At 43.9% G+C, this 23,505-nt stretch overlaps 1 protein-coding gene across 1 annotated transcript in view; it reads left to right on the forward strand.

Moving 5' to 3' along the window:
• Positions 1 to 23,505, forward strand: part of PDZD2 (PDZ domain containing 2) — a gene marked incomplete at both ends in the record, with an annotated part of 139,747 nt that overhangs the window by 100,928 nt on the left and 15,314 nt on the right. Inside the window, 13 exons of the mRNA XM_080362951.1 lie at positions 2,096 to 2,207; positions 4,161 to 4,309; positions 4,951 to 5,070; positions 8,373 to 8,487; positions 9,840 to 9,913; positions 10,057 to 10,282; positions 11,323 to 11,440; positions 13,766 to 13,898; positions 16,745 to 16,826; positions 17,948 to 18,051; positions 18,804 to 18,972; positions 20,250 to 21,040; positions 22,204 to 22,348. Of these exons, the coding sequence (XP_080219077.1) occupies positions 2,096 to 2,207; positions 4,161 to 4,309; positions 4,951 to 5,070; positions 8,373 to 8,487; positions 9,840 to 9,913; positions 10,057 to 10,282; positions 11,323 to 11,440; positions 13,766 to 13,898; positions 16,745 to 16,826; positions 17,948 to 18,051; positions 18,804 to 18,972; positions 20,250 to 21,040; positions 22,204 to 22,348 (2,338 nt within the window). The remainder of the gene's footprint in view (positions 1 to 2,095; positions 2,208 to 4,160; positions 4,310 to 4,950; positions 5,071 to 8,372; positions 8,488 to 9,839; positions 9,914 to 10,056; positions 10,283 to 11,322; positions 11,441 to 13,765; positions 13,899 to 16,744; positions 16,827 to 17,947; positions 18,052 to 18,803; positions 18,973 to 20,249; positions 21,041 to 22,203; positions 22,349 to 23,505) is intronic.

Below are 23,505 nucleotides of genomic sequence, written 5' to 3' on the forward strand. Positions count from 1 at the left end.
GTCTCTGAAATAGTTGCTACAATGCCTGGAAAAATGAAAAAGAACTACCTAGGATATGCAAACTATGTATAAACTATGTGTAGCTGTTCATGTCGAAGGGGGAGGAATAAAAACCCGTTTCCATTCCAGCTTCCTTTTATCTACCAGTTTTATATTTTGCTGAAGCTTTTTCCCTTTGAACTGAAATCACTAAGTCTAGACTCTATGCAAAAGATAAACTTTAGCTTTCTCGGTTTGGAGAGAAGAGGAACTGGGGGATGGGAAGCAGGTTCTGGGGAAGATTATACCATTTTTAAGTTTGAATAGCAGACATAGAAATTATTTTAACGGTGAGAGTGGTCATTTGAGTGATTTATTTTTTTTAAACTAACTTCCAGCAGCTTATATAGTATAAAAAAAGCATAATGCAACCAGTAAATGATGGTATTGGAAATTCTGTTGTCCTTGCCATGTGCTCTCTGAGTAATAATGCAGAGGATGCATGGTGGGTGATGGGGTGAAAATGTGAAATAATTAGTGATTGCTTGTGGAATATGTTGAGGACTAGCGTGTCCCGGCACAGCTAGGAAAATGTGACTCTTGTAGCTTGGTTGAGAAAGCACCAAATGGAGGAGGAGGCCACCAGAGTCTTCCACAAGACATGGGTTGAGGTGTCTTTGCATGTGGGCAGCTCTGCTCATCCTGGACTGTGTGGGAGCGGGACACTGGGTGTGTGTGGCCGTGCTGCTCTATATTGTCACCTTGTGTTGTCACCTGCATCTGGAAACACGGCGGGTACGCCGACTCCTCCTGTCTCGGCACATTTACTCAGGGTGATGGAGTTGCGATTCCACCTGTAAATATAAGCTGAGCATTTCCAGGCTTTTAACTACTCAGCTGTATAACCTTCTGAACTTTCTGTTACGTTTCCTGTTTTCATCCATTGTGCATCGGCATTCAGCTCTGGACACTAATAATAAAATAACACTTTATTTTAAAGTGGTTTTCTCTATAAAGATGTGATGTTTTGGGAGGCTTTTTAATGTTTTTTTATTTTTTGTAAAACAGAAAAAAATATGCAAATGTGTTACACAAGACCTCTTAGACTGGTGAATATGTGCAGATACACATGTGGGGGTGTGTGTATCCATGTGTGTGGATTTCACAGCTCATGGGCCGCCCATCATTCGGCTCTCTTGCAGAAGATGTTCTATTCTCATGCACAGTTGTATTTAATGCTGCTGAGCAGCTTGGTGGCTCACGTCATCTTTCGAGGAGCTGATAAATCTGCCCTGGGGGTTGAGATCTAAATGTGCCTGAGGGGGAGAGGGGGCGCACTCCTGTTGATCGGCTGCGAGCGCTCCGCACGGTGGCTCCTGTCGCCATGTCTTGCAGGCCTGTTGGGGACACGAAGCTGGGGGGTCACAGCACGGAGTGCCAAGATAACAGCTGCCCCGTGACTTCTCCCAAGTGACAGGACCGGGGGAAATGGCCTCCAGTTGCCCCAGGGGAGGTTTAGATTGAGTATTATGAAAACTTTCTTCTTGAAAGGGTTGTCAAGCATTGGAACAGGCTGCCCAGGTTAGTGGTGGAGTCACCATCCTGGAGGGGTTGAACAGACACGGAGATGAGGTTCTTTGGAACATGGGTTAGTGGTGAATTTGGCACTGTGCGGTTAACTGTTGAACTCTATGATCTTAAAGTTCTTTTCCAACCAAAAATGATTCTGTGATTCTGTGTCTCTGAACGTACTGCTAAGCTGAACAAACTGCAATAAGAGCTACGTTAGAAATTTGTTAAAATGCATGTGGAAGCACCTGAATGAGGTGCTGTGGATGTGGGAGACGCCTAGGGGCATTAGTGTGGCATGCTGCAGAGGATTCTTGGCTGTACTGAACTGTAGGAGTACTCATCAGTAAGATCTGCCATAATGTTGAAAGGCACTGCTGAAAATGACTTACAGAAATGTGTGCTGGCTTAAAACAATGACATGCTCTGGAAAAAAAAGAGGATGTGCAATGGAATCTTTGTCCCTTAGTAACACTGAGAGGAATTCCATCAACTTCTCTGGTTTACAAATAAGTAAGTTTTTTTTTTTTTAAATAACTCTTTTTAGGGGGTGGAAACTGAGAAGTCTCAAGATTCAGCTTGTGCAGAAGTGTCCAAAGGAAACAACCAGAGTCCAGCTCTTGGAAGTGGCATACTGAAATACAGAAGTCGATCCCAAGGTAAAATCGGGTAGATAAAAGATAGCAATACTAGAATTTGTATGCTGTATATTTATTTTAGCTTTCTGAAAGTGAGATCGTTTTGATTTCCTTTGGAGAGCCTATTAGTTTAATTTGGAAGGAAAATCCAAGCTGTAAGACTTGAACTACTGTGTGAACAGAAAGATGAAGCAACATTTTGGAAGCTTCTCTCTTTTTTGCTGTTTTCTTGTTCTTTTCTCTGTCACTCTTCTTTAACACGTGCATTCCCTATATATTTCAGCGTGCTCTAACACTGAGGTGGGGATCATCTTTCGATGTTCTGTTGCCAAAATACTCATTATGGTGAATACTCTGCAAATTTTCTATTGCTTTTTCCCCAAGTCCTAAGAGTAACCTGTCTGCAGAGCACAAACACATTCTCTTCCCTGATGCCCTGATGCTCTCCAAGTCTCCCTCCCTCCTATATTCACCTGAATTTTCATTTACTCAGAAATTTTTAGGGTGCTCCAGGGAGCTGCTCTGCCTGTAGCCCCTGTGGCTGTGTGCTGGAGCTTCACTGGGGATCCAGCTCTGGTGAGGGCTGGTGCCCCTGGGCTGTGGGTGAGGCTGGAGCATCCCCAGGCCTGGGATGCAGCACAGGAAGGGAAGCTGCATTCAGAGATGGGCAGAAAACAGAGACATGTACCTGTTCTCTTAGAAGGATGGAGGGAGAGAGGTGTCAGGAAAGGATTAGTTGTAGGTGCCAAGAGGGTTTGGAAGCGAAAGAAGTGCCAGGATGCTGGGTCCTGCCAAGGTACCTGTCCTGGCTGTGTGCAGCAGCAGTGGCCTGTGTGCCCAGCAAAGGGGAGCTTCAAAACTAGAGATAATTTCACACCCCAACGCAGTTTAAATCACCCTCTGGGCAGGGGGTACAAATTCCACCTATGGATGTGGCAGCAGAACTGCTTTAATGCTGAGTGAAAACAAGGGGCTCCATCCCTCCCTGGCGCTGGCAGCGATGCTCGCACAGCCTCCAGGCGAGGAGGAGGTGGCAGAAAATAGGTTTGCGGGTCTCCTGGGCAAATTTGCACTGGGTGTACCTCAGCCCATGGCTTGAGAGCCCCATCCTCAGAGGAAGGACAGGGCAGTGGAGATGAAGGGAAAGCAGAGCTGCCCCTTTCTGTGGCAGCTCCAGCTTAACGTTAGTTTAATCTTAAAACCACATCATGAAATCCAGCTTGCACGAGTATGGCCTGGCTGCATCTTGGCTTTCATCTGTAAAATAGGGGTTAATTGCCCTTCCCTGCGTGGTGGGGAAATAGCAAGGATAAATGTGCGGGAGCTGCTGTGACTGAGGGTCCTGTGGAGACCTCGGAGAAAATGAGAATGGGAGGATCCCCAGTGTGAGGAGCAGGGTACTCTGTGGCTACTTAAAGGATGTCCTTCAAGACAAATAATTCTGTTTCTTACATGAACTCTGCACTCTTCTCCTACTTAAGACTACTAGGATCGTTCCCAGAAGGAAAGAAAACAGCGTTTATTTGGCACATTTTTCCTTTTTCCATTCCAGAAAAAATTCCCTCAAAGTGACATGACACCTCCAGAAATGAATGCTGCTACAGTGTCAGGTCTTTTAAATAAATGAAGCTTGAGAGCTTAGTGCACTGGCAAGTACCATTGGGTGAGAATAGCTGAATTTCTTTTCTGTCCCTGAGCTACCGGCTCAATTATCTTCCCCTTTTCCTTACTACTATGAGCGACAGCACTGGGGAGTTCGGCATCACTAAAAGATCATAGAACACCTGTGACAGCAAGAAAAGTTTTTAGTTGAGGATGATCAAAACTACATTCTGACTGCCCGGTTGATAACTGTGAAGCCTTTTTAAGGCACTCTTTAAGTTGGAATTTACAGGAGGCAATTATTGCGCACTGGCGAGAGGATAAAGCAGCTCTGAGATGTTTGCGGGATGTTGTTTCTGTGGTTTTGCCCAGGTGCTGCATCCCGCTTGGAGTCTGTGGGAGAAGATGATGAACTGACAGTGGAAAACGGTGAATCAAGTTACGAAATAGCAGTGAAATATTCCCGGGGTGGAAGAAAGCACTCTCTGCCCCAGCAGCTGGAGTCGGCGGGAGCCAGACAGGTGGGTGGAAAGGCAGGGCTGGCTCTGAGCACCTGGCTGTGCTCAGTCCTTCGAGATCTGCTTGGAGCTCATAGAGGTCAGAGTACTGAAACAAGGCCACGTAGGTACATCATGGGGACTGAAATCAGGCCTGCACACCAAAATGGGAATGTTTCGCCACCTATGGAGAGCTTGTTTTACTCTGAGGATGGTGTGGGGGGTATTTCTTGCTGTGGCCGGGAGGCTGATCTTATGAGTTGCAGTTCTAGAGATGTGAGGACTTCAACAAAGAAATCTTGCTTATCTTTATTTTAATGACTTGATGATGTAGGCTTTTATGTTTGGGTGTCATCTTTTGTTTTGTTTTGTTTTTTAAGTGGATAAGGACTTCAGTATTTCATGAGGCTACCCTTAATCTTTTTAATTTAAATTGTGATGGGTACATTACAAAATGATCCTACTGTGCAAAATGCAGGAAAATTACTGTGGCAAGATTCATTTTGACTGTAATGAGCTAGTATTTCATCCCTTGAACATGCTTTTGAATATGTGTGTAAGATCCCCCCTCCCCTTCCCCAACACATGTGATTTTGCTGGTATTAGACCTCAATGCCTGTGCCAAGCAATTAAAGCAACTTCCCTTTTTTGCTGATGTTTGTTAGGACTACCATATCGTGAAGAAATCTACTCGTTCCTTCAGTGCTGCCCAAGTGGAATCTCCATGGAGACTGACCCAGCCGTCCATCATTTCCAACATCGTCCTGATGAAAGGACAAGGCAAGGTGAGGATTTCTGTGTGAGGCTACTTTCACACATGTAGCAAGAGCTGGTGTTCAGGAGTTGTCTCCCACACCCAGGACTTTCAGCAGCTCTAGAGTTAGCCAATAATAACAATAATGATAAACAAATCACATTTTCAGAGGTAAATGCCAAAGATAACACCTGCAAAATATGGGGAAAGTGATATTCATGTCACACACTTGGTGCATGGTGGCTTTCATTCTGATTTGATGCACCTGGTCATTACTAAGATATCAAATATTAATAACAGATTGATAAATATGTATGCTTATGCAACGTTGGTGCAGTTACAGCAGAGTACTTGTTTGCCCACATATTTGTAGACAAGCATGTTTTATCTCTGTGGAATCTGGATACATTAAAAAAAATCACTGCAAATTAAGCATTAAACCCAAAGAAAAATTCCTGGTTGATTGCTTATCTGAAAGCACTCAATTCTCTGGGTCATAGAGTCCTCTTTTTCTCGGTCCGATAATGTGTTTGCATTTGCATGATAGCAGCTGAGTGAATGCTGAATGAAAATAGACAAGCATTAACCTAGGTGTCTGTTGTTTTCCCTAATCCAATGCACAATAGCATTGGAGCTGTCATTTACATATGCTAAAAATACACATGCCTTCTTCTGAAATACTCTTTAAATTCATCAGGTGGATATGTTTTGGACTAGAAAGTTTTGACTTTCAAGCTGAAATAAAAAACAAATTCCTTGTTGTGCTTTAGGTTTAGCAAAGAGTTAGAAGTAATGACTTCTCTGGATAGATTGTCTCATGGTTGCTATAGCTCGCTTTGTTTTCTGAGCTTCAGGTCTCTCATGACATTTCCAAGTGAATATTTAGTTTTCCACTTGCTTATTTTTTGGACCTCATTTTTCTCATAAGAATTAGCATATTTGTCCCCATGGGATAAGCTGCCCGCTCCTGCCTTTCTGCAGTTTGCTCTGAGGCATTACAAAGCAGTTGGGAGCATGCAGACTCTAGTTATCATGAACCACCTCAAACAGCTTCTCTTTTAGGTGCCTTCCACCCACTTTTTGAGCGATTACCTCTGTTAGGAATTGCACTGCGTATAGTTTGTACAGTAGCTTTTGCTTTATTATCTCTGTGCAGACCTGGGACTTGAAAAGTATTTCCACAAGCCAAGTGTATGCCCTTGGTTCTTCATCTGTAGGTAGATCAGCAAGGGGTGGCTTTCTGCTTTGGTGTGGCACTGCTTCTCCAGAAAGGTGAGCTAATGTGGGAACCACAGTGCTTTGAAGCTGTATTGCTCACAACCCACCCCACAGACCTGTGGGAAGAAGTGTTGAGTCCATGCGGGGGAATGCCAGGAGCTTTGTGTTTTCTGTAGCTTGCTTTGTAGTTGATAAATCCAGAGGAACCTGAACAAGCTCAGTAAGTGGGTCCATGTGAACCTTCTGAGGTTCAACAAGGCCAAGTGCAAGTCCTGCACCTGAATCAGGACAACCTCCGGTATCAATGCAGGTTGAGGGATGAAGGCATTGAGAGCAGCCCTGACGAGAAGGACTTGGGGGTGCTGGTAAATGAGAGATTGGACATGAGCCGGCAGTGTGTACTCACAGCCCAGAAGGCCAATTGTATCTTAGGCTGCACCAAAAGCAGCATGTCCGGCAGATTTTGGGAGGTGACTCTGCCCCTCTGCTCTGCTCTCTTGAGACCCCACCCGGAGTCCTGTGTCCAACTCTGGGGCTCTCAGCACAGGAAAGACATGGACCTGTTGGAGAGGGGCCAGAGGAGCCACAGAAATGATCAGAGGCTGGAACAGCTCTGCTGTGAGGACAGGCTGAGAGAGTTGGGGTTGTTCAGCCTGGAGAAGAGAAGGCTGCAGGGAGACCTTATTGCAGCCTTTCAGTACTTAAAGGGGGACTATAGGAAAGATGTGGAGAGACTTTTTAGCAGGACCTGTTGTGGTAGAACAAGGAGTAACAGTTTTAAACTGAAAGAGGGTAGATTCAGGCTAGACTTGAGGAAGAAATTGCTTACAATGAGGATGATGAAATACTGGCCCAGGTTGCCCAGAGCGGTGGTCGATGCCCCATCCCTGGAGACATCCCAGGCCAGGCTGGACGGGGCTCTGAGCAACCTGATCTAGTTGAGGATGTCCCTGCTCATGGCAGGGGGGTGGACTAGGTGAACTTGGAAGGCCCCTTCCAACCCAGACTGTTCTATGATTCTGTGAATCTGGTTGCCCAGTAAAGAATTATTTTATGTTGCACATGAACGCTAGGATGCTCTCTTTCTAGAGATCAGTAATGTCTTACCAAATTAGTAGAAGCTCATAAGAACAGTAATGGGTTTCATATTCACAGAGTAAAACAAAGGAGCGGGTCGTTGTGTTGGGTTGTAAACACAGTGTTAGTGCCTGCCCTGGCAGCTTTCCTCAGCTGGAGAGCTGTGCCCGAGGCGCTAATAATAACTGTGTCTTCTGGTCACTGAAGTACATCAGTTTTCCGCTTCCCTTGTTCACCTGGTTGGTGACTTTCCTCTTTATTCTGTAAAATACGTGTACAGCAGTGACAAGAGGAGAAATAGGGTGTGGAAGGGATCAAGAAAGTGATTTGACTGGGAAATGGCTCAGCAGGAGGGGGAGAGGTTTGTTCTGCTGTGCTCATCCATCCCCTGATCAGCTTGGCAAGACAGTCCTGCAGCCAGCCAGGGCAGCGCAGGGGCAAGAGCTAACAGATGGAGCCCTGGGGAATGTATTGATCTAGATTTATTTAAATACAACGTGGTACATCTCTCCAGAATGATTAAAAATGTACATGTGCATGGCAGCCCCCCACGCCAGCCCCCTTCCAGCTACATTCCTGACATTACAGCACTGACCTTATGTCATCTTCTTAAGCTTTTCTTTTTCCTGAGGAAATGCAGGATCTGTGACAGCAGAGAAAACTGCAGTTACTCTTGGATATAGATCTCAAGGGTAGGAATCTAGTGTCAATTTAAAAGCAATGTGTTACAGTTTTTAAAATGGTAAAAGGATAACATAAAGCCGTTGACACGGGCTTTAAAACAAATGAATCTTGCAATAGCGGTTTTGCCTTTTAGCTTAGGGTGCCTGCTGCTATTTTTTTCGACTGATAACTCTGTTGATATTAAAGTGAAAGTAAGTCAGGAAATACAAGCAGAGGGTACGATGGCAGCGCAATTCAGCAGCAGCTGTTCGATTTGCATCTCTCCTGTGTCTTGTACATTATCGACATCCTTTGTCACACGGGTGATAATCAAGTAAGGTGTCAGCTGAGCATCCTCTCCTCCCTTTTCTGTAGGGTCTTGGATTCAGCATCGTGGGAGGTCAGGATTCTGCTCGTGGACGCATGGGGATTTTTGTGAAGACCATATTCCCAAATGGAGCCGCGGCTGCTGATGGAAGGCTTAAAGAAGGTATGGTAGAGAGAATCCAGCTGCATATAAAGGACCACAGTGAGGTATTATTTCAGACCAGCAAAAAAATGCAAGTAGAGCTTTATTTAGGCACCCGGCCATCAGCAAGAGGTAGTGCAGGATGTGACACACCCTGTTTGTCCATCCTGGGGAAGACCATTCCTAGCAGTTAATTTGATTCTATCTTGTATTGAGAAGGGGAAACTACAGCATAAGGGAGGGTTTTTTTCTCTTTCTCTTCAGTGGACTTGCTTTGCCCAAACTGTAAGCTGCAATTCTTCACTTGGAAAGGGTCATTGATAGCAGTGAAATTTATCCATCCAGCTAACATCTGGCTTAAAGACACTGTTCCAAGAAGGGGTTATACAGAGGGACATGCTTGGGAGAGGCTGTTTTGGGCCTTTGTGCTCTCCGAGTCTCTTGATACGATTTTGACATCAATCGACAAGTAAGAGTCCTAACCAGAAAAAGACAAGGGGAAGGATGGGATTGGCAGTAAGATCACCCAGATGGTTAGAGAAGTAGGTGCATCCTGATTTTAGTACTGGTTTTCCAGTCTTGATCTCTGAGCTGGACATCTAGCCTGCCCTGTTTGTGTCTGCACCCTGGTCCCAGTGCTGCTGTGGCAGCCAGACTCTTACTGCTGAAAGCGCAAAGTGACCACATGTGAAGATGGGTGGTTTACAACCCTTCTGCAGGGGCTGGGTTACTTCTCAACCGTAGAAAGCTGCTCCTGTGTTACTTCTCTCAAGCTGCTCCTGTGTTACTTCTCTCCTTCTCGTATCTTCATTCTCCTCACTACATTTCACCACACTTGTTGTATTTGAGGCTGCTTTTGGTGCCAGCTCTCACACTTACTGCCAGAGGGAAGCTCGCTTCCCTGCAGCATAGGTTTTTACTCACCATGGGATGCCAGTGAGTAGCGGCTGTTCCAGAAGCCCGGCGAGCCTTTGCAGGCTATTCGGAGCTTGCATGCCCTTTTTTTTTTTAAACTGGGGCAAGGAAAGGAGAGGAGGCTAGACTTGGCTGATAGCATCACCCCATCTAATTTTGCACACATGCAAGTAAGATTGAAGAAAGCGAGTCTGGATCCTGCTTACCTGCCCTCCTTTAACAGAATGAAGATCTATCAACACAGGTGGGTAAGGTAGATCAGTACACATGGGTGTAAGCAGTAAGACCAAGAGCCTGGCAGCAGAGAAGAGAAAATAAACTGAGAACAGTAAAAGGCTTTTTACTGAGCGGTTGATTGGAATCCTTATGGTAGTGGGTCAGCTTAGGTATAGGAGTGTTTTTTTGCATCTGTGTAGTCTGTATATTGCTGACTTCATTTTTTTGTATCTAATTACCAGGGGATGAAATCCTAGAAGTTAATGGAGAGTCTCTGCAAGGGCTGACCCATCAGGAGGCCATTCAGAGGTTTAAGGTAACACAGATGTACCAGAGCAGAGATTGATGCTGTTTAGCACCCTTTATATTGCTCTGTTACCACAAGTTACTCTATGCAGGTTTACTGGTGAATGTTAGTGTATCGCATCACCTCACTGAGGTTGTCTGGTGTCTCTCCAGCAACTCAAGAAAGGAGTGGTGACCCTGACAGTGCGGACACGGCTGCGCAGCCCCAGCCTCACGCCCAGCGTGGCTCCCACGTTGCTGAGCCGCTCCAGCTCCCCCAGTTCCAGCGCCAGCGGTGGCACACCGGTCACCGGCCCTGATGAGGCAGACTGTTCCGCCTCCAGCCGCAAAGGACCTGGCCCAAAGGACAGGATCGTCATGGATGTAACGCTCAATAAAGGTGAGGATCCATTGAAATGAGCTTGGAGAACGAAACCTTGCTTCCAGGCCACCTACCCATGTCCATCTTATCTTGAACCACAGCATAGGGGAGGAAAACGTCCTCTGATGCAAAAAACAATGAAGAGTTCTCCCTTCCACATTTTGCTGCTCCAGAGTGAGGAGCCTTCCAAGTAGCAGTCAGTGTCTGTGCTGGTGAAAGAGAGGGAGGCTGTGAGATACCAGGCAAAATGTGAGTCAGCCTCTGGGCAGCCCAGATGGCCATGCCCTTCCTGTAAAGGGCAGCTCTGGGGAAGGCAAAGACACACAGAGTGCTCAAAATTGCCCAGGTGAGCTGTTGGAACTGCTGCCTCAGGGGTGCTCTCATCAACAATTGCACAAGATAAACTTCAGGCATATGCTAAATGTTGTGGGACAAATATCCCTATTTTAAAGGTTTGAAATGTGCTGATTTTAAAGGTAGGATTAAAAATTTGGAGAGAGGAGGTAAGATGTCCAACAATTCCTACTTTAGGAATGCTGTTACTTGAAGGAAAACAGAGGTGAAAGTGGACAGAGGAGATCACTGAACCAGAGATTATGCCTCACCTTTCTTTGTGCCTCTTTTCTGAGGGATACCATGCAAATATTTAGCAAAAGAGAGCAGTACAGTTGGCAGCATCTTCTGTGCTCACATTTTCTGCAGTAATTTTCAGTGACATCTTTGTTGGATTGCTGCCCCGACTCCTTTGTGCTGTGGAGCAGATCAGAACTTGTGTGACATTTGCAGGAGGTTCCCACGGCACACAGAAGATTTGCTGGGAGCGGAGCTGGTTCCTCTCAGTGATGGATCTCAGAAAACAGTCAGGATCAGATATTTTCAATCCTGATTTCCAGTGCTGGTCTTGGCTTCCTGACTGACTGCACCTAAGGCCAGCCCTGAAACAATACATGAGCCTTGGTCTCAAATGGGATGTGGGAACACAAACACTTGTGTGTCCTGTGTGATTACAATCTGTGGAGAATAACAGTACTTTTCTTTGTACCTTTTGTTTTGCACAGAGCCAGGGGTTGGGCTCGGCATTGGTGCCTGTTGTCTCACACTGGAAAACAGTTCTCCAGGGATCTACATTCACAGCCTGGCCCCAGGATCAGTGGCTAAAATGGATGGCAGGTTAAGGTTAGTTAAAGCAGAAACATGCTGGAGTGATTTCATAATAAAGCTGATCGAGACTTTGTTTTCACTAATTGGTTGGTGTAGCAGGGAGGGCATTTATACCTACAAGTTCACCACAAAGAAAACATTTAAATAAAGACTTTCCAAAGAGGTATCAAATACCAACGAACCATTATTCTCTGTGCTGGAAGCAGCATAATCATATGGGGTTTTTTAAATTCTCTATACAGAAAACTGAGCCTAATAGCACCCTTTGAGAAAGGGGAGCAGCAAGAAGTGCAGCCTCATGTCTTTTTATCAGAACTGCAGCCAGAGATGCCAGATTGGGAGGGAATTTGCAGAGCTCTGCTAAAAGCTCAGTCACCTGAAACTCTGTTAAGAAGAGCTGGGGGAGATGTTCTTGCAGCTGACTGTGCCCGTGGGTGCAGCGGCACTTTTCTGCCCTTAGTGTCTGTCTGGCAGGATCGCTGCTGGCCGACCTGCCCGTCTAATTTACTCTGTCATGGAGTTTGGATGTCATTAAGGAATCATGAGAGACAAGCAATGATTCCAAGGGTTCCCCGGTGCTTTACATTGGATTAAGTGACAGGAAGTTATTTGCTGGTCCTCTCCTAGAGGCCTCATTTTTAAAAACCACTGGAGGAAATCTTCCGCCTTCCTGTGTTCCTGCATAAATGCTGGCGGGTGCTCCAAGCGTCACTCAGGAGGGGAAACTGCGCTGAAGACCTGTTGGGACTGCGTGATCCACACCAGTCGTGTGGGCACTGGTACAGAGAGGCTGAGCAAACGCCTTGCTTTGACATGGAAAGAGAGTGCCTTCTGTTTCCTTACCCACCAGGAAAACTGGGATAGAGCAGTTTGACTTTTTTGATTAAGGGAAGAAGATAATTTTATGGTGGCATTCCTACCAAAACCCTTTGAAGTTCCTACTGTATGGGAATGTCTATAGGAGACAGTATTTAATGCTAACTTGATTTTTTGTAAGCCTCTTCGGGAAAGATTGCAGCGTTGTTTGCGTCTGTATGTAACAGCTGTATTTTTTATTAGGCTTCAATGATTGATTATATCCAGGCGTGCTTCCCAGATTTCTAGCTTGCTTCTGTGAGACTTTGCTTCTGTTGTCCCATCAGCAGTTTATGGCTCCATAAGCCAAAACTTGCAGGATGGTTTTGATTTTTGGAAAACTTTGATAATAAAATACTGGCTTTGCTATACCAGAATGGGGTTGAATCCAGCTCCTCTGTATCTGAGCTCCCTCTGTCAATCATGCACCTATCTAAGTGACTCCATTTGTTTTGTTTCTAATAGCTGTGTAAATCTAAAAGATGGGCAGAGCAGCAACATGATTACACAACCAATAGGTCACCTGTTGCTTTCTTATGCCTGTAGCAGAAGTACAGGTTACTGAGGGCTGCCACGTGTAATTGCCATTTTGCCTTCGGCATGTGGAGTCACAGTGGAAACTCATTTCCTTTGTCATAGGTAGCCCAAATCAGCAGTAGTAGATTGTTTGAGGGTGTCTGCTTAAACCAAATGCTTTAGTAATTATGGAGATTGCTGTAATGGTATCTCTACTTGATGATCTTTTTTATTTAGAATAGTTCCAGATATCCAAGCACAATGAGTAAGAGTTATGAAACTAGGAAAATAAAATTAAATAATCTATACTTTCCTCTCAGAAGAGTTGTTTTTCTGTTGCGTGGGGTTTTTTTGTTTTGTTTTGGGTTGGGTTTGTTTTGTGGGTTTGTTTTTTGTTTGGTTTGGTTTGTGTATTTTGTTGTTGTTGTTTTGGGTTTTTCTTGCTTTGTTTGGGGATTTTTGGTTGGTTTTTTTCATTTTAAATAATTCTGATGTTTGTTTGAAGAAAATACAGGCTTATCAGGCTCATCTTTTTTCCTGGAGTCGTTTCATAAACTCGTATCTAAATCATTAATTTCTTATCAGTGTTTGTGTTAAGAAATTCAATGTGATGGGAAGGAACAACCCATCTGAATCTAATTTTTCCTCTTCTGTGCTCAACAAATATCTGAGTGCAAAACTGAAAGTGAGGTTTGCTTTCAACCTGGTCCAAATGCAGCTAGTTTTCTCTGTTGATTTAATAGGGTTTGTAGCACTGATGATAAGTACAAAGGGTTCGCTGGACCTCCCTCCCAAAGTCAACAGGACTTAAAGCATTCATATCACTGGGAGCAAGTGCATGACTAGCTTTTTTGTAAGTCAGATCTTTTGCAGACACTTACATCCTTGAAAAAACTTGACCATCAGTCAAAAGCACAAATGTTTCTGTAAAAGGCAGATGTGACTGACTGGCTCTATGTCTCCCTGCAGTCGAGGTGACCAGATCCTGGAGGCAGATTCGGTGAGTCTGCGTCACGCAGCATTAAGTGAAGCCTATGCCATCCTGAGCGAATGCGGTCCAGGTCCTGTTAGCCTCATCATTAGTCGGCATCCTAACCCAAAGGTGAGGAGTAAATGTGTTAGCGTATCTGGGTCGTTTTCACTTGGCACTGCAATTTGAGTCTTGCTGTTGGGAAGGCAGCGAATTAAGAATATTGGATTTTTCTCTCTCGGGCCTGTGTTGTGTAAGAAGTCAGGGTTGTAATGATGCCCTCCAGTTTTGGAAGCTGTAGCTATGTTGGACTGTCCCTGCTGCTTTGCACTTAGTCAGCCACTGATTTTTTTCTGGAACTACTTGAGTCGAGTGTTTCCACCTTTCTTGGTACTTAGAGCAAGTGACAACGCAAATATGACACAAGTCCTCTTCCTTCTTAAAGTTATTTTGCAGTTAGTTTGTCTTGGAGTAGAATATAATTTAGGGCCAGGAATATAAATATCAACAGATTGAACTAATCAACTGTGATAAAGTAGTAGGAATACTGTTTAAAAGAAACCCTAAAATCTGTCCAAAGATCAAAGTTTTCCTTCAGGAATTAAAACATGAGAATCTGGAATGTACTGCCACTGTGAAATCTGTGCAAGGGCAATTTGGAAATCAAGCTTTGTTTACAAAGTGAGTATTTTCAAGCAATTTTAAAAATTGATGATAGAAGATAAAAGCCTTTTAACCAAGCTATAGGGAATAATAGCTTCTTTTATTTCAATATTTCAAAGAATTTCAGGAGTGTACAAAACCTTCCTGTTTAAACAGGAATGAAGCTGTAAAAATATTAGTGTGAGTGAGACCAGAGAGCTCTGACTTTTGAACTCATAATAACAAATGGGGGCCTTAATAAATGCATATCCAGGAGAACTCAGGTTTCTTATTTTATAATTAATTGTGTATTTTCTGCTAAATCAAATACACAAACAATAGACAAAGAGAAGTCTACTGCCTCATTGCTCTGAGGCCTTGTGCTGCTAAAAAGAAAGAGGCTCTGGTTCTGTTAGTTAAAGGTAAGCATGGAGGTGGTAAGAATTGGGCTTATAGCCTAAGATAACAGTATTTCTAGGGAGCCTGTGTGCTGTGCTGAACCAACAGGATGGTTCAATTTGATTTCATTATTAAGGCTTATAGACTTATTGGAGAGTCGGTAAGTAGCAGGAAATAAAAACTCCATGGAGCAAAGCCTGTCCTCTCTCCTCCATCCTTCATCTGGCTGCGGTGGTGGCTTGGAAGCCAATAAGTGACCTAACCAAGTATCTGCTGAGAAGATGAACTGAGTTAAGCTAATTGCTTGCTATTACTCAGTAACAGAGGGAAACTATTAAGTAGCTCCTATTACAGTTTTCCATAAGTGATATTTAAAATGACAACAAGCCCTTTGCCAAGAAATGCTAAGGAAAGCTAAAAGTTGAGCTGGCGAGACCCTAAAGCATTTCCCCCTCCAGGCAGTATTGAGTCCACAATCCTTCATAGTTGGATCTTTGAAGGAGTGTCCATATGGGGACCCGTATTTATCATTATGTCACTGTTACCCTTTTTCTGACAGCCCCGGCAGATGTATAGGAGTGTGTGGGGTATTTTATCTTATTAGGTCTTAATAATACCTCAGACTTCAGATCATAGTTAGGAATTAGCTTGGCCCTCTACATTTTGCTCTGCATGAGTGGTATAGGATGGTAAAAATCAACACTGGCAGAGCTTGCAGAAGTGCGGATTTTTGGTTAGATTTAAACAAGTACTGCAGTCTGCCCAGCACCTGGTTTTACTCCTGGGACACCTTGTACCCAAGTTTGTGTAAAGGTCCTGGAACATACTCTCAGGATCTTGATCTGTGTCCTGGAGGAACTCCCTGTGCCCCAGGAGCCTGGAGACCTTCTGTTTTCTGTAAGGTCGTGCCACAGCCTGAAAACAGAGATGTGTTTCTGCAAAGACGCATGTTGGTTTAGACAGTTTTATACTTAATGTCTCATTTTATGACACAAAAGCTCCACAGTACGTTTGGTTGCTGAATATGTTCACTTCAGTGTTTTCATGTACTTCCAAGAGAAATACCACAAAATTTTCTTTCTTCTTGTTATTCTGAGCGAATGTGGCATTTAAACTATGTTTAAAGTGCTGAGTTTGCTTAGGAATCTTTCAAATCTGCATGGTTCAGAAAGATTTGAGTTTCTAGTCTCTATTTATGCTGAATTTTAATTCATGTAAAGTGATGTCCATAGACATTATCTTTGACAAAACTAACTGCGTTTGATTTTTAAACTTATGCTCCTGCGAATGAGTTGTTCCTGTTATAAAACTATATGGAGTTTTCCAGTAATAAGAATTAAGTGCATGGCAGTAATTCAGGACAAAAGTAGCAAATATTGTAAGCCAGTATTTATTCTTGAACCAGAGAAACATTAATTACCAATTACCAATTTAGATTTTCTTTTTTAAAGCCAGGAGAAGAGAAATGAAAAGTAAAAAGACATCTGACATCTTCAGAAGTCTAGTATTCACCCAGCAAATTAAGCGTAGAATATCTTCTGTTGCTGATGTATGCTTGTACAAAGCAGTCTTTGTCTATTTAAGGTGATATTTTCTTGAAAATCAATGTATAGCACTTAATTGAGTTAAAATTGTGCTGTAATGGCTTCATTTCATTTCCTTACGTCTGGTGCTGTTTTATTTGTTTGCACAATGTGGCACTTCGATGTGGTCTTCATGAAGTCAGCAGGTTTCTGCTGCCTGGCCACTGCAGGAGAGTGACAGGGAGAATCTGCATCAGGGGCCAGACTTAGGAGCTCCCAACTAGGTCGACTTTAGTGCATCTTTAAAAACAGTAGCATATCTGAAATGAATCGTGTATTTGTAGTGATAAGCAGTCAGACTTCTAACTTCATTACATCTACCATGTTTGAGCTCTATCTTCCACCTCACTTCAGGTTTCTGAGCAGGAGATGGATGAAGCAATTGCACGTACTACCCACCGAGAGAGTAAGGATGCCAGCTGCTCTCACGTCACAGGTAGCAGCACGTTTTCTCCTAATGTGTCCTTTTCCAGATGGAGGAGGGCTTAAGGACCTGCTCTTGGGCTACCGACATCAGTATTTTGAGGATACTCAAAATAGCAGAACAGTTTGGGGCATGTAGTCGCTCTGTCCGCTGCAGAAATTTTAGCAAAATCACCCAGTTCACATGGATCAACTCTGTAGCTCATGTTAGAAGCACGGAATTGTAGAACGTCCTGACTTGGAAGAGACTCACAAGGATTATCGAGTCCAACTCCTGTCCTTGCACAGGACAAGTCCACAGTTGACACCATGTGTCTGAGAGCGTTGTCCAGTCTCTTCTTGAACACAGTCGGGCTGGGGGCTGTGACACCTCCCTGGGGATCCTGTTCCTTGCTTTGATTCTCTAGGCTGCCATGATCTGAAAGCACCGTTGCCAAGAGGTGGATGCTAATCCTCTCTTCAGGATGAATGAGAAGATCAGTGTCCCAGTAGGGAAAGGACAGGAGGAATCAACTCCATCTGTGTACACTTATCCACATAGGTGGCCAAAAAAAAAAAAGAAGTATTGATGTGTGCATTTGAAAAAGTCCAGATATTGCATTTTAATCTTTGGGGTCATGCCAAAATCTGTGATCTGGCATTTGTCTGATGTTTTTGAACTCCAGACTTAGCACTTCCTCAAATCTTACAGGTAAAAGCAAACTCTTGGCAATGGCAGAGTGACTAGTAAGGTGATTTTTAGACATAAATGTTAGATTTGTAGTTATCCCCTTTGTATCTCTGTCAACTAAGATGTTTTTTTGCAGTAGACCTTGCCAGTGGCCACTCATTTGTCTTTTGAGGTTGCACCTCGTCACCAACATGCTCCAACAGGGAAGGGAGACCGTGTCCTGCTCATCTCTTGTTCATAGCTCTGTCCCGGACCTTGCTGGCATAACATGTGTCTGTCATAATGTTTCCTCTGATCTGAGAGCAAGCTTGTTAGATGTTAATTAAATCTCAGTTTAGGAAAGCAAGTGAGATAATAAGTGGGATTAAATGCAGCCTCCAGCTCAAGAAGGTGAATCGGGAGCTTGTTTGAATATATGGACCGCAACTTTAATTTTTGGCATCTAACTAAGCTGTGTTTAACAGGAGCTGTACAAAAAAACCCATCTCCTAATGCGAAGGCCAAGCAAGGAGAGACCTCATCTCCCCTCAGCTGGACAATGAAACGCTTTCTGGAGCCAGCAAGCCGGGTAAAAGGATTTATATGCAATAAATACAGAGTGTGCTTCAAATTCAACCTTTACTGAAGCTCTTAGTGGATCAAGGAGATCCAAACCACACCTTGATGCTCCTTCCGTGTCACATGGGCTCCATAAAAGAGTTGTTTCCTTACGCCACACACCTAAATCGTGAACAGCAGCAAGCTCCTGTTCATCTGTGTGGCTGCAGCCTTTGGGAGCCATGTGCAGAGCATGGCAGAGAAAGCCGTGTGCTCCCACTTCTTGCCAGCTCAAAGGCACCTCTCCTCTGTGGGACACAGAGATGGAATTAGCAGGAGGGCAGAAGACTGAGCGCTTGGTCTCTCTATATAGCGATTGTGGTGGAAAAGTCTCTGGTTTTCTTGGAAAAGCCAAAGCAGCCATACAAACTGTGTCCAGAGTTACTAACCATTCCCTCTCTCAGTACGGAGGGTGTATAAAGGGAATTACATAAGTGAATAGTTTCATCCCTTGTTTCTGTGTTGAACCACATCTGCAAAGCAGTGGGATTTGGAATCCTTTTTTATACATTATACTGACTAAAAATGTATTGATGTACAGCATTTTCAGCCATGCAAAGTTGACAGTTTGGCTCTCGATATGCTGAGAAGTCCTCTGTTTTAATAATTAGCTTTAAACTTCTGTTATTGACACTGCAATCTGAGTAGAGTTCGTGGTGCTTGCATGCAGACAGGGGCTTTAAACATCGATGATGGCCGGTCACCAGGCTCACTTCTTTTCAGCAGGGATCTGTCAGCTCCGAGTCAGAGCTCTCCCAGTACTTCTCCCATGACAGCATGACCCAGCTCCCCTTCTCTGATGCTGTAACCAGCTCAAGCGACGAAGAGCAACTTCGTCAGAGGAACAGAAACAGTTTGTTGGATGATGGCTCTCTTCTTCCTGGCAACCTGAGTAAGCAGCGGAAATGTGTCTGGTCATTTGGCTAATGAGGGCAGAGTGAGCACTGGTTGGTTTTACAGGAGAGTTTACAGTGCTGCCTGGTAAGAAATGCCTGGTTGCGTGCTGCAAGCCCGTGCTGATCAGATGAAATTCTGGAAAATGGCTTTACAACATTGCTCGTAAATGCCCGTTTCCATGGTGTTCTGTCCAAATTCCTACTCTGATTAGGTGAAAATGACTTTATTTGATTGGTTTGGCTGAAAGCAGATTGACAGCACTGCAGGGGTTTTTTTCAAATGACGGATGATCATCTGATTGATTACATTTAAATGAAAGTGTTCAGAGCAACCTCAAATAGACAGTTTCAAAATGTCACGTATAGCAGTGTAAAAACAATCAAATGGTAAATTTGACATAGATATTTTGCATATATATCTTTCTCCCCACAGTAACTGAATGAAAGAATCTTATGTTGCCGTACTGACACGCAGCTGATCTTGAATTCAAAGGATATTACGTTGTTTCTGCCTTCCCTGTGCTTCTCAAGTAATGTCTTTGTCTACAGCTTATATTTCTCTGGAAATTCATTATTTAATGCTGAAAAGCATTATTACATTAAAAACGAACAAAAAAACCCTCAACAAACAAAACAAAAGACAAACAATACCCCCCACAAACGAACAACCAAAAACAGAACAAAACACCCTAAAAAACAAAACCAACAAACAAAAAACAACAAAAAAACCCACAATGGCAGACAAAAAAAACTTTCTACAAAATAAGATGCAATTCTTTTTAATAAGGATATGGGAAGGGTTCTCAGTTTTATTACTCTTTAATTTGAAACTGATTGTTGTATGCTTGTGTCTCTGTTCAGGAAAGCATTTCTCAGTCACTGTGAATTGATGCAGGCGGTCCTGAGCATAGATTTATGCAAGATGTGAAAGAAATTCTGTTGTTTCAAGTAAAATGCACATGTGAATTTGCATCTCTTTCTTCTTTGGGTTATAGTCGTAATTTAGAAGTAAGCTGAAAATAGAACCAGATGTGCCATGAACAGATTTCAGAAATTACCCATAAGTTGTGGCGCTATCTGCCATCCCTCTTGCCGTTTACTGTAATTGGGGGAGGGACATGAAAAACCTGCCTTTTGCTTTGTGAGGAGAGCTTACTTCCTCTGCAGAGCCACATGTCCTCTTCTGCAGTCAGATGCGTGGTATTAAAAATCATCACCCATAAATGAAATTAAATATATGTATGTATATATATTTTTTATTTCCCCCCCCTAGCTACTAGAGAAGTGGGAATGGCAAAAGCAAATGGTCTGGCTTCTCCAACTGGTGGGAGATCATCTAGCCCTCACAACAAGCATGTGGAGTCTGTGCGACCTGGCATCCTCAGCGACAGCCCCAAATCTGCCCGTAGCCCCTTTCATCGACAGAGAAGAGTTGTTTTCTATGATGGTGACGTTAGTGATGACGATGAAAGTTCCCACTCACAAAGAAGCCAGAGAGCCAAGAGCCAGGAGGGTACTGGCATTGTTGTTTCAACCTCATCTGGAGAAATCGATGATGAGAGCCAGGACAGTGAGTCACCTAGATACAGTGGCGCGGAGACATCTTCCCCTGTCTTCACTAGCTCTGTGGAGTCTGCAGACAGCACGCTGGGGCAAAGTGACTCTCCTTTCTTCCCCATCATAGCGTTCGATTACTCAAGTGTGCCTGAAGTTTGTCTTGGCAGCCTGAGTCTGAGGGAGCTCCGGGAAGCACAACTCGAATCTAAGAGGTCGCCAAAACTTGAGCACAGAGCAGTCACGCGAGTGAAAAGCATGATGAGCACTGAGTGTCGAAGCCTTCAGAGACAGAGGACAGAGGAGCATGGCTCTTACAACAAGCCTGTTGCGAGGACACTCCCTCACAGCAAGAAGTGTGAAGCACCCGACGAGGCTGGGCAGAGCCAGGGTGAAATAGTCACTCTGGTTCGCAATGAGCATGAGTCATTCGGCCTGGATTTGGAAATCCAGGCGATGCCCTTAAAGGTTGTTGTCACGGGGCTGCGGCCAGGTGGACCAGCAGAAATGGTAATATTCTCATTTGAGTTGCTTTATTGTGACTTACTATCACATTGCAGATATTAGTAGTAGTATTAAGCAAGTGATCGGTTGAGAGTCAGTGCAAAGGAGATGTTTGTCCCTGCTTGGCGAAACATCTCATCCCATATTGTTCTGAAGCTGCTGTTAAATGAAGTGTTTCTGCTTCAGAAGTGCACCCTTGGCTGATTCAAAACTAAAAGAGTCAAGAGGCAGATTCACTGAGATGGACTGATACCCATTCACAGTCACCGTTTTGAGGGAATACGGTTCTTTTGTTTCCTTTCTTTTTACCAGAGGCGAAGACAAAAATAAATAAATCTTGGTACTAAAAATATTTGGTTTTTTATATGCACATATTCCTGTGTTATACAAATCTAGTACCAAGAGGCCTTAGATGCTGGCCACATTTGCCAAGCACCATGGTGATACCAGTAACGCATTGCTCTTCTGCACCTACTAGTGTGGATGCTTGCTTTATGCTGGATGTGAAATCGCTGACCTATATGCAAAGGTGAAGAAGGAGGAGGGAGGATACTGTGGTGTACAAAGCTGGATGTAGCGTTTTTAATCTAGTTCATAGTGACTAGGCTAAAAGGGGGTATGTCATATCAGTTTGAATTGGGCCTCAAGAGCTGGGGATTTTGGTTCTGTTCCTTCCTTTTTCTCTGACCTATTGTGCAGCATTTAGAAACATACTAAGGCTTTTACCTTAAGAGCTCAGTCTCTGCCCAATTTAGTTATTTAGGAGAATTCCATTGGTCCAATGGGAGGTTGTGACTGGGAATATAATTCCTACATGAAATGCAAAAATGATGGAGTGTTCCAGTCCTGAAGAAGCTAGGGCTGGTTCATCCTAGTTCATTTAAATGAAGAGGGCCATGTCCTTCGTTCTGATACTGATCTCTCAGAGAACCCAGCAGCTCTTTTGACCTTCCTGTTTTAGATTGATCATTAATTTCTCTCTTGGCAAAAGCACAGTCTGCTCTTTATTTACGTTTTGGCAAACTGACAGCAGTGGTACCTGTGAACTGCAGTTATGTGAAACCGGGGATGTTGCTTATAAGTCGTTAGTTGCTTCCCTGCAATCTTTGCCCCTGTGGCAGGATTTCAGAGTTGTATTTATAATTTCTTTGGATCTGTCCTTGCATCAGGGATCAATGGGCAAGATGGCTGTAGGAGATGAGATTACTACCATCAACAGTATCCCAGTGAGTAAGATGACGTATGAGGAAATCTGCTTGCTTATGCAATGTCTTCCCACATCTGTAACCCTGGAGATCCAGAAAGCATCATCAGGTGAGAGAGTAGTTTTGCTTTCATACCATTTGTTACAAGTACCAGTGAAGAAAATTCCACTGGACCAGCAATGTCTAATCTTCTGCTGCCCCAGCTTCCCATATGGATTCAGAGGAAAACTAGAGGCTACATTGCATCTGCATTGGTAAGCCAGGCAAAGCACTTCATCACCACACCAGGTTTCAGGGTCCTCCTGAGCACCCTGATGAGGGGAATAAACCTACTCCCGTGTGAAGTGTTCAGAGCTCCTGCTCACAGCATGTCTCACCTGACAGTGTTTGCTGAGGTCCGAGTCATTTCATGCAGATCTGGAGTGAACTCGGCAGCCACCCTGCCCTGACAACCCATTTTACTGCTGCGCCTGTTCAGTAAATATATTGATCCTTTATAATCACACCTCTCTCTCTTAAATTTGATTTTTAAGTAATGTTTTTATGAATGTGCAATAAGATAATCAAAGCTTGCTTTCCTTTTCTCCTTTTCTCCTTTTCTCTTTCTCTCTTTCTCTCTTTCTCTCTTTTTCTCTTTTTTCTTTCTCTCTTTCTTTCCTTCCCTTTCCCCTTCCCTTTCCCTTTCCCTTCCCCGTCCCCTCCTTCTTCCCCTCTCCCTTTCCCCTTTCCCCTTTCTCCTACCTTCCTTCCTTCCTTCCTTCCTTCCTTCCTTCCTTCCTGCCTCCCTCCCTCCCTCCCTCCCTCCCTCTCTCCCTTCCTCCCTCCTCCGTTCCTTCCTTCCCTCCTTCCTTCCTCCCTCCCTCCCTCTCTCTTTCTCTATCTCTCTCTTTCTTGTTTAAATGGAAATATTTAATACCCCCTTAGTTTGTCATCAGGGCTGATTTATATTGCTACAGCAATATATGTATCTCCAATGACTATACAAATCATGTGGTGTGGAAATGAATGTTTGCAAAAGAAAACCATACTTTTCAAATTCAGGAATAACATAATATTTTGCTTCATTTTAGCTTATGATCTTCTTCATGTACCTATTAATACCTGGGAGCCTAAAGTGCTTCCAGATGCTTCAGTTCCAGTTGTTCTTTAAGGAATGCCTGGCTTGGCAAAAAGTCCTGTTCTTGTTTCCTCAGATTGCTGTGGCTTTTGCAAACTAATAGCATTGATGTAGGGGCATATTAGCACTCCTTTATCAGGCACCTCTTC

Source organism: Nesoenas mayeri, assembly GCF_963082525.1.
Source record: "Nesoenas mayeri genome assembly, chromosome: Z".
Classification (NCBI taxonomy): Eukaryota; Metazoa; Chordata; class Aves; order Columbiformes; family Columbidae; genus Nesoenas; species Nesoenas mayeri.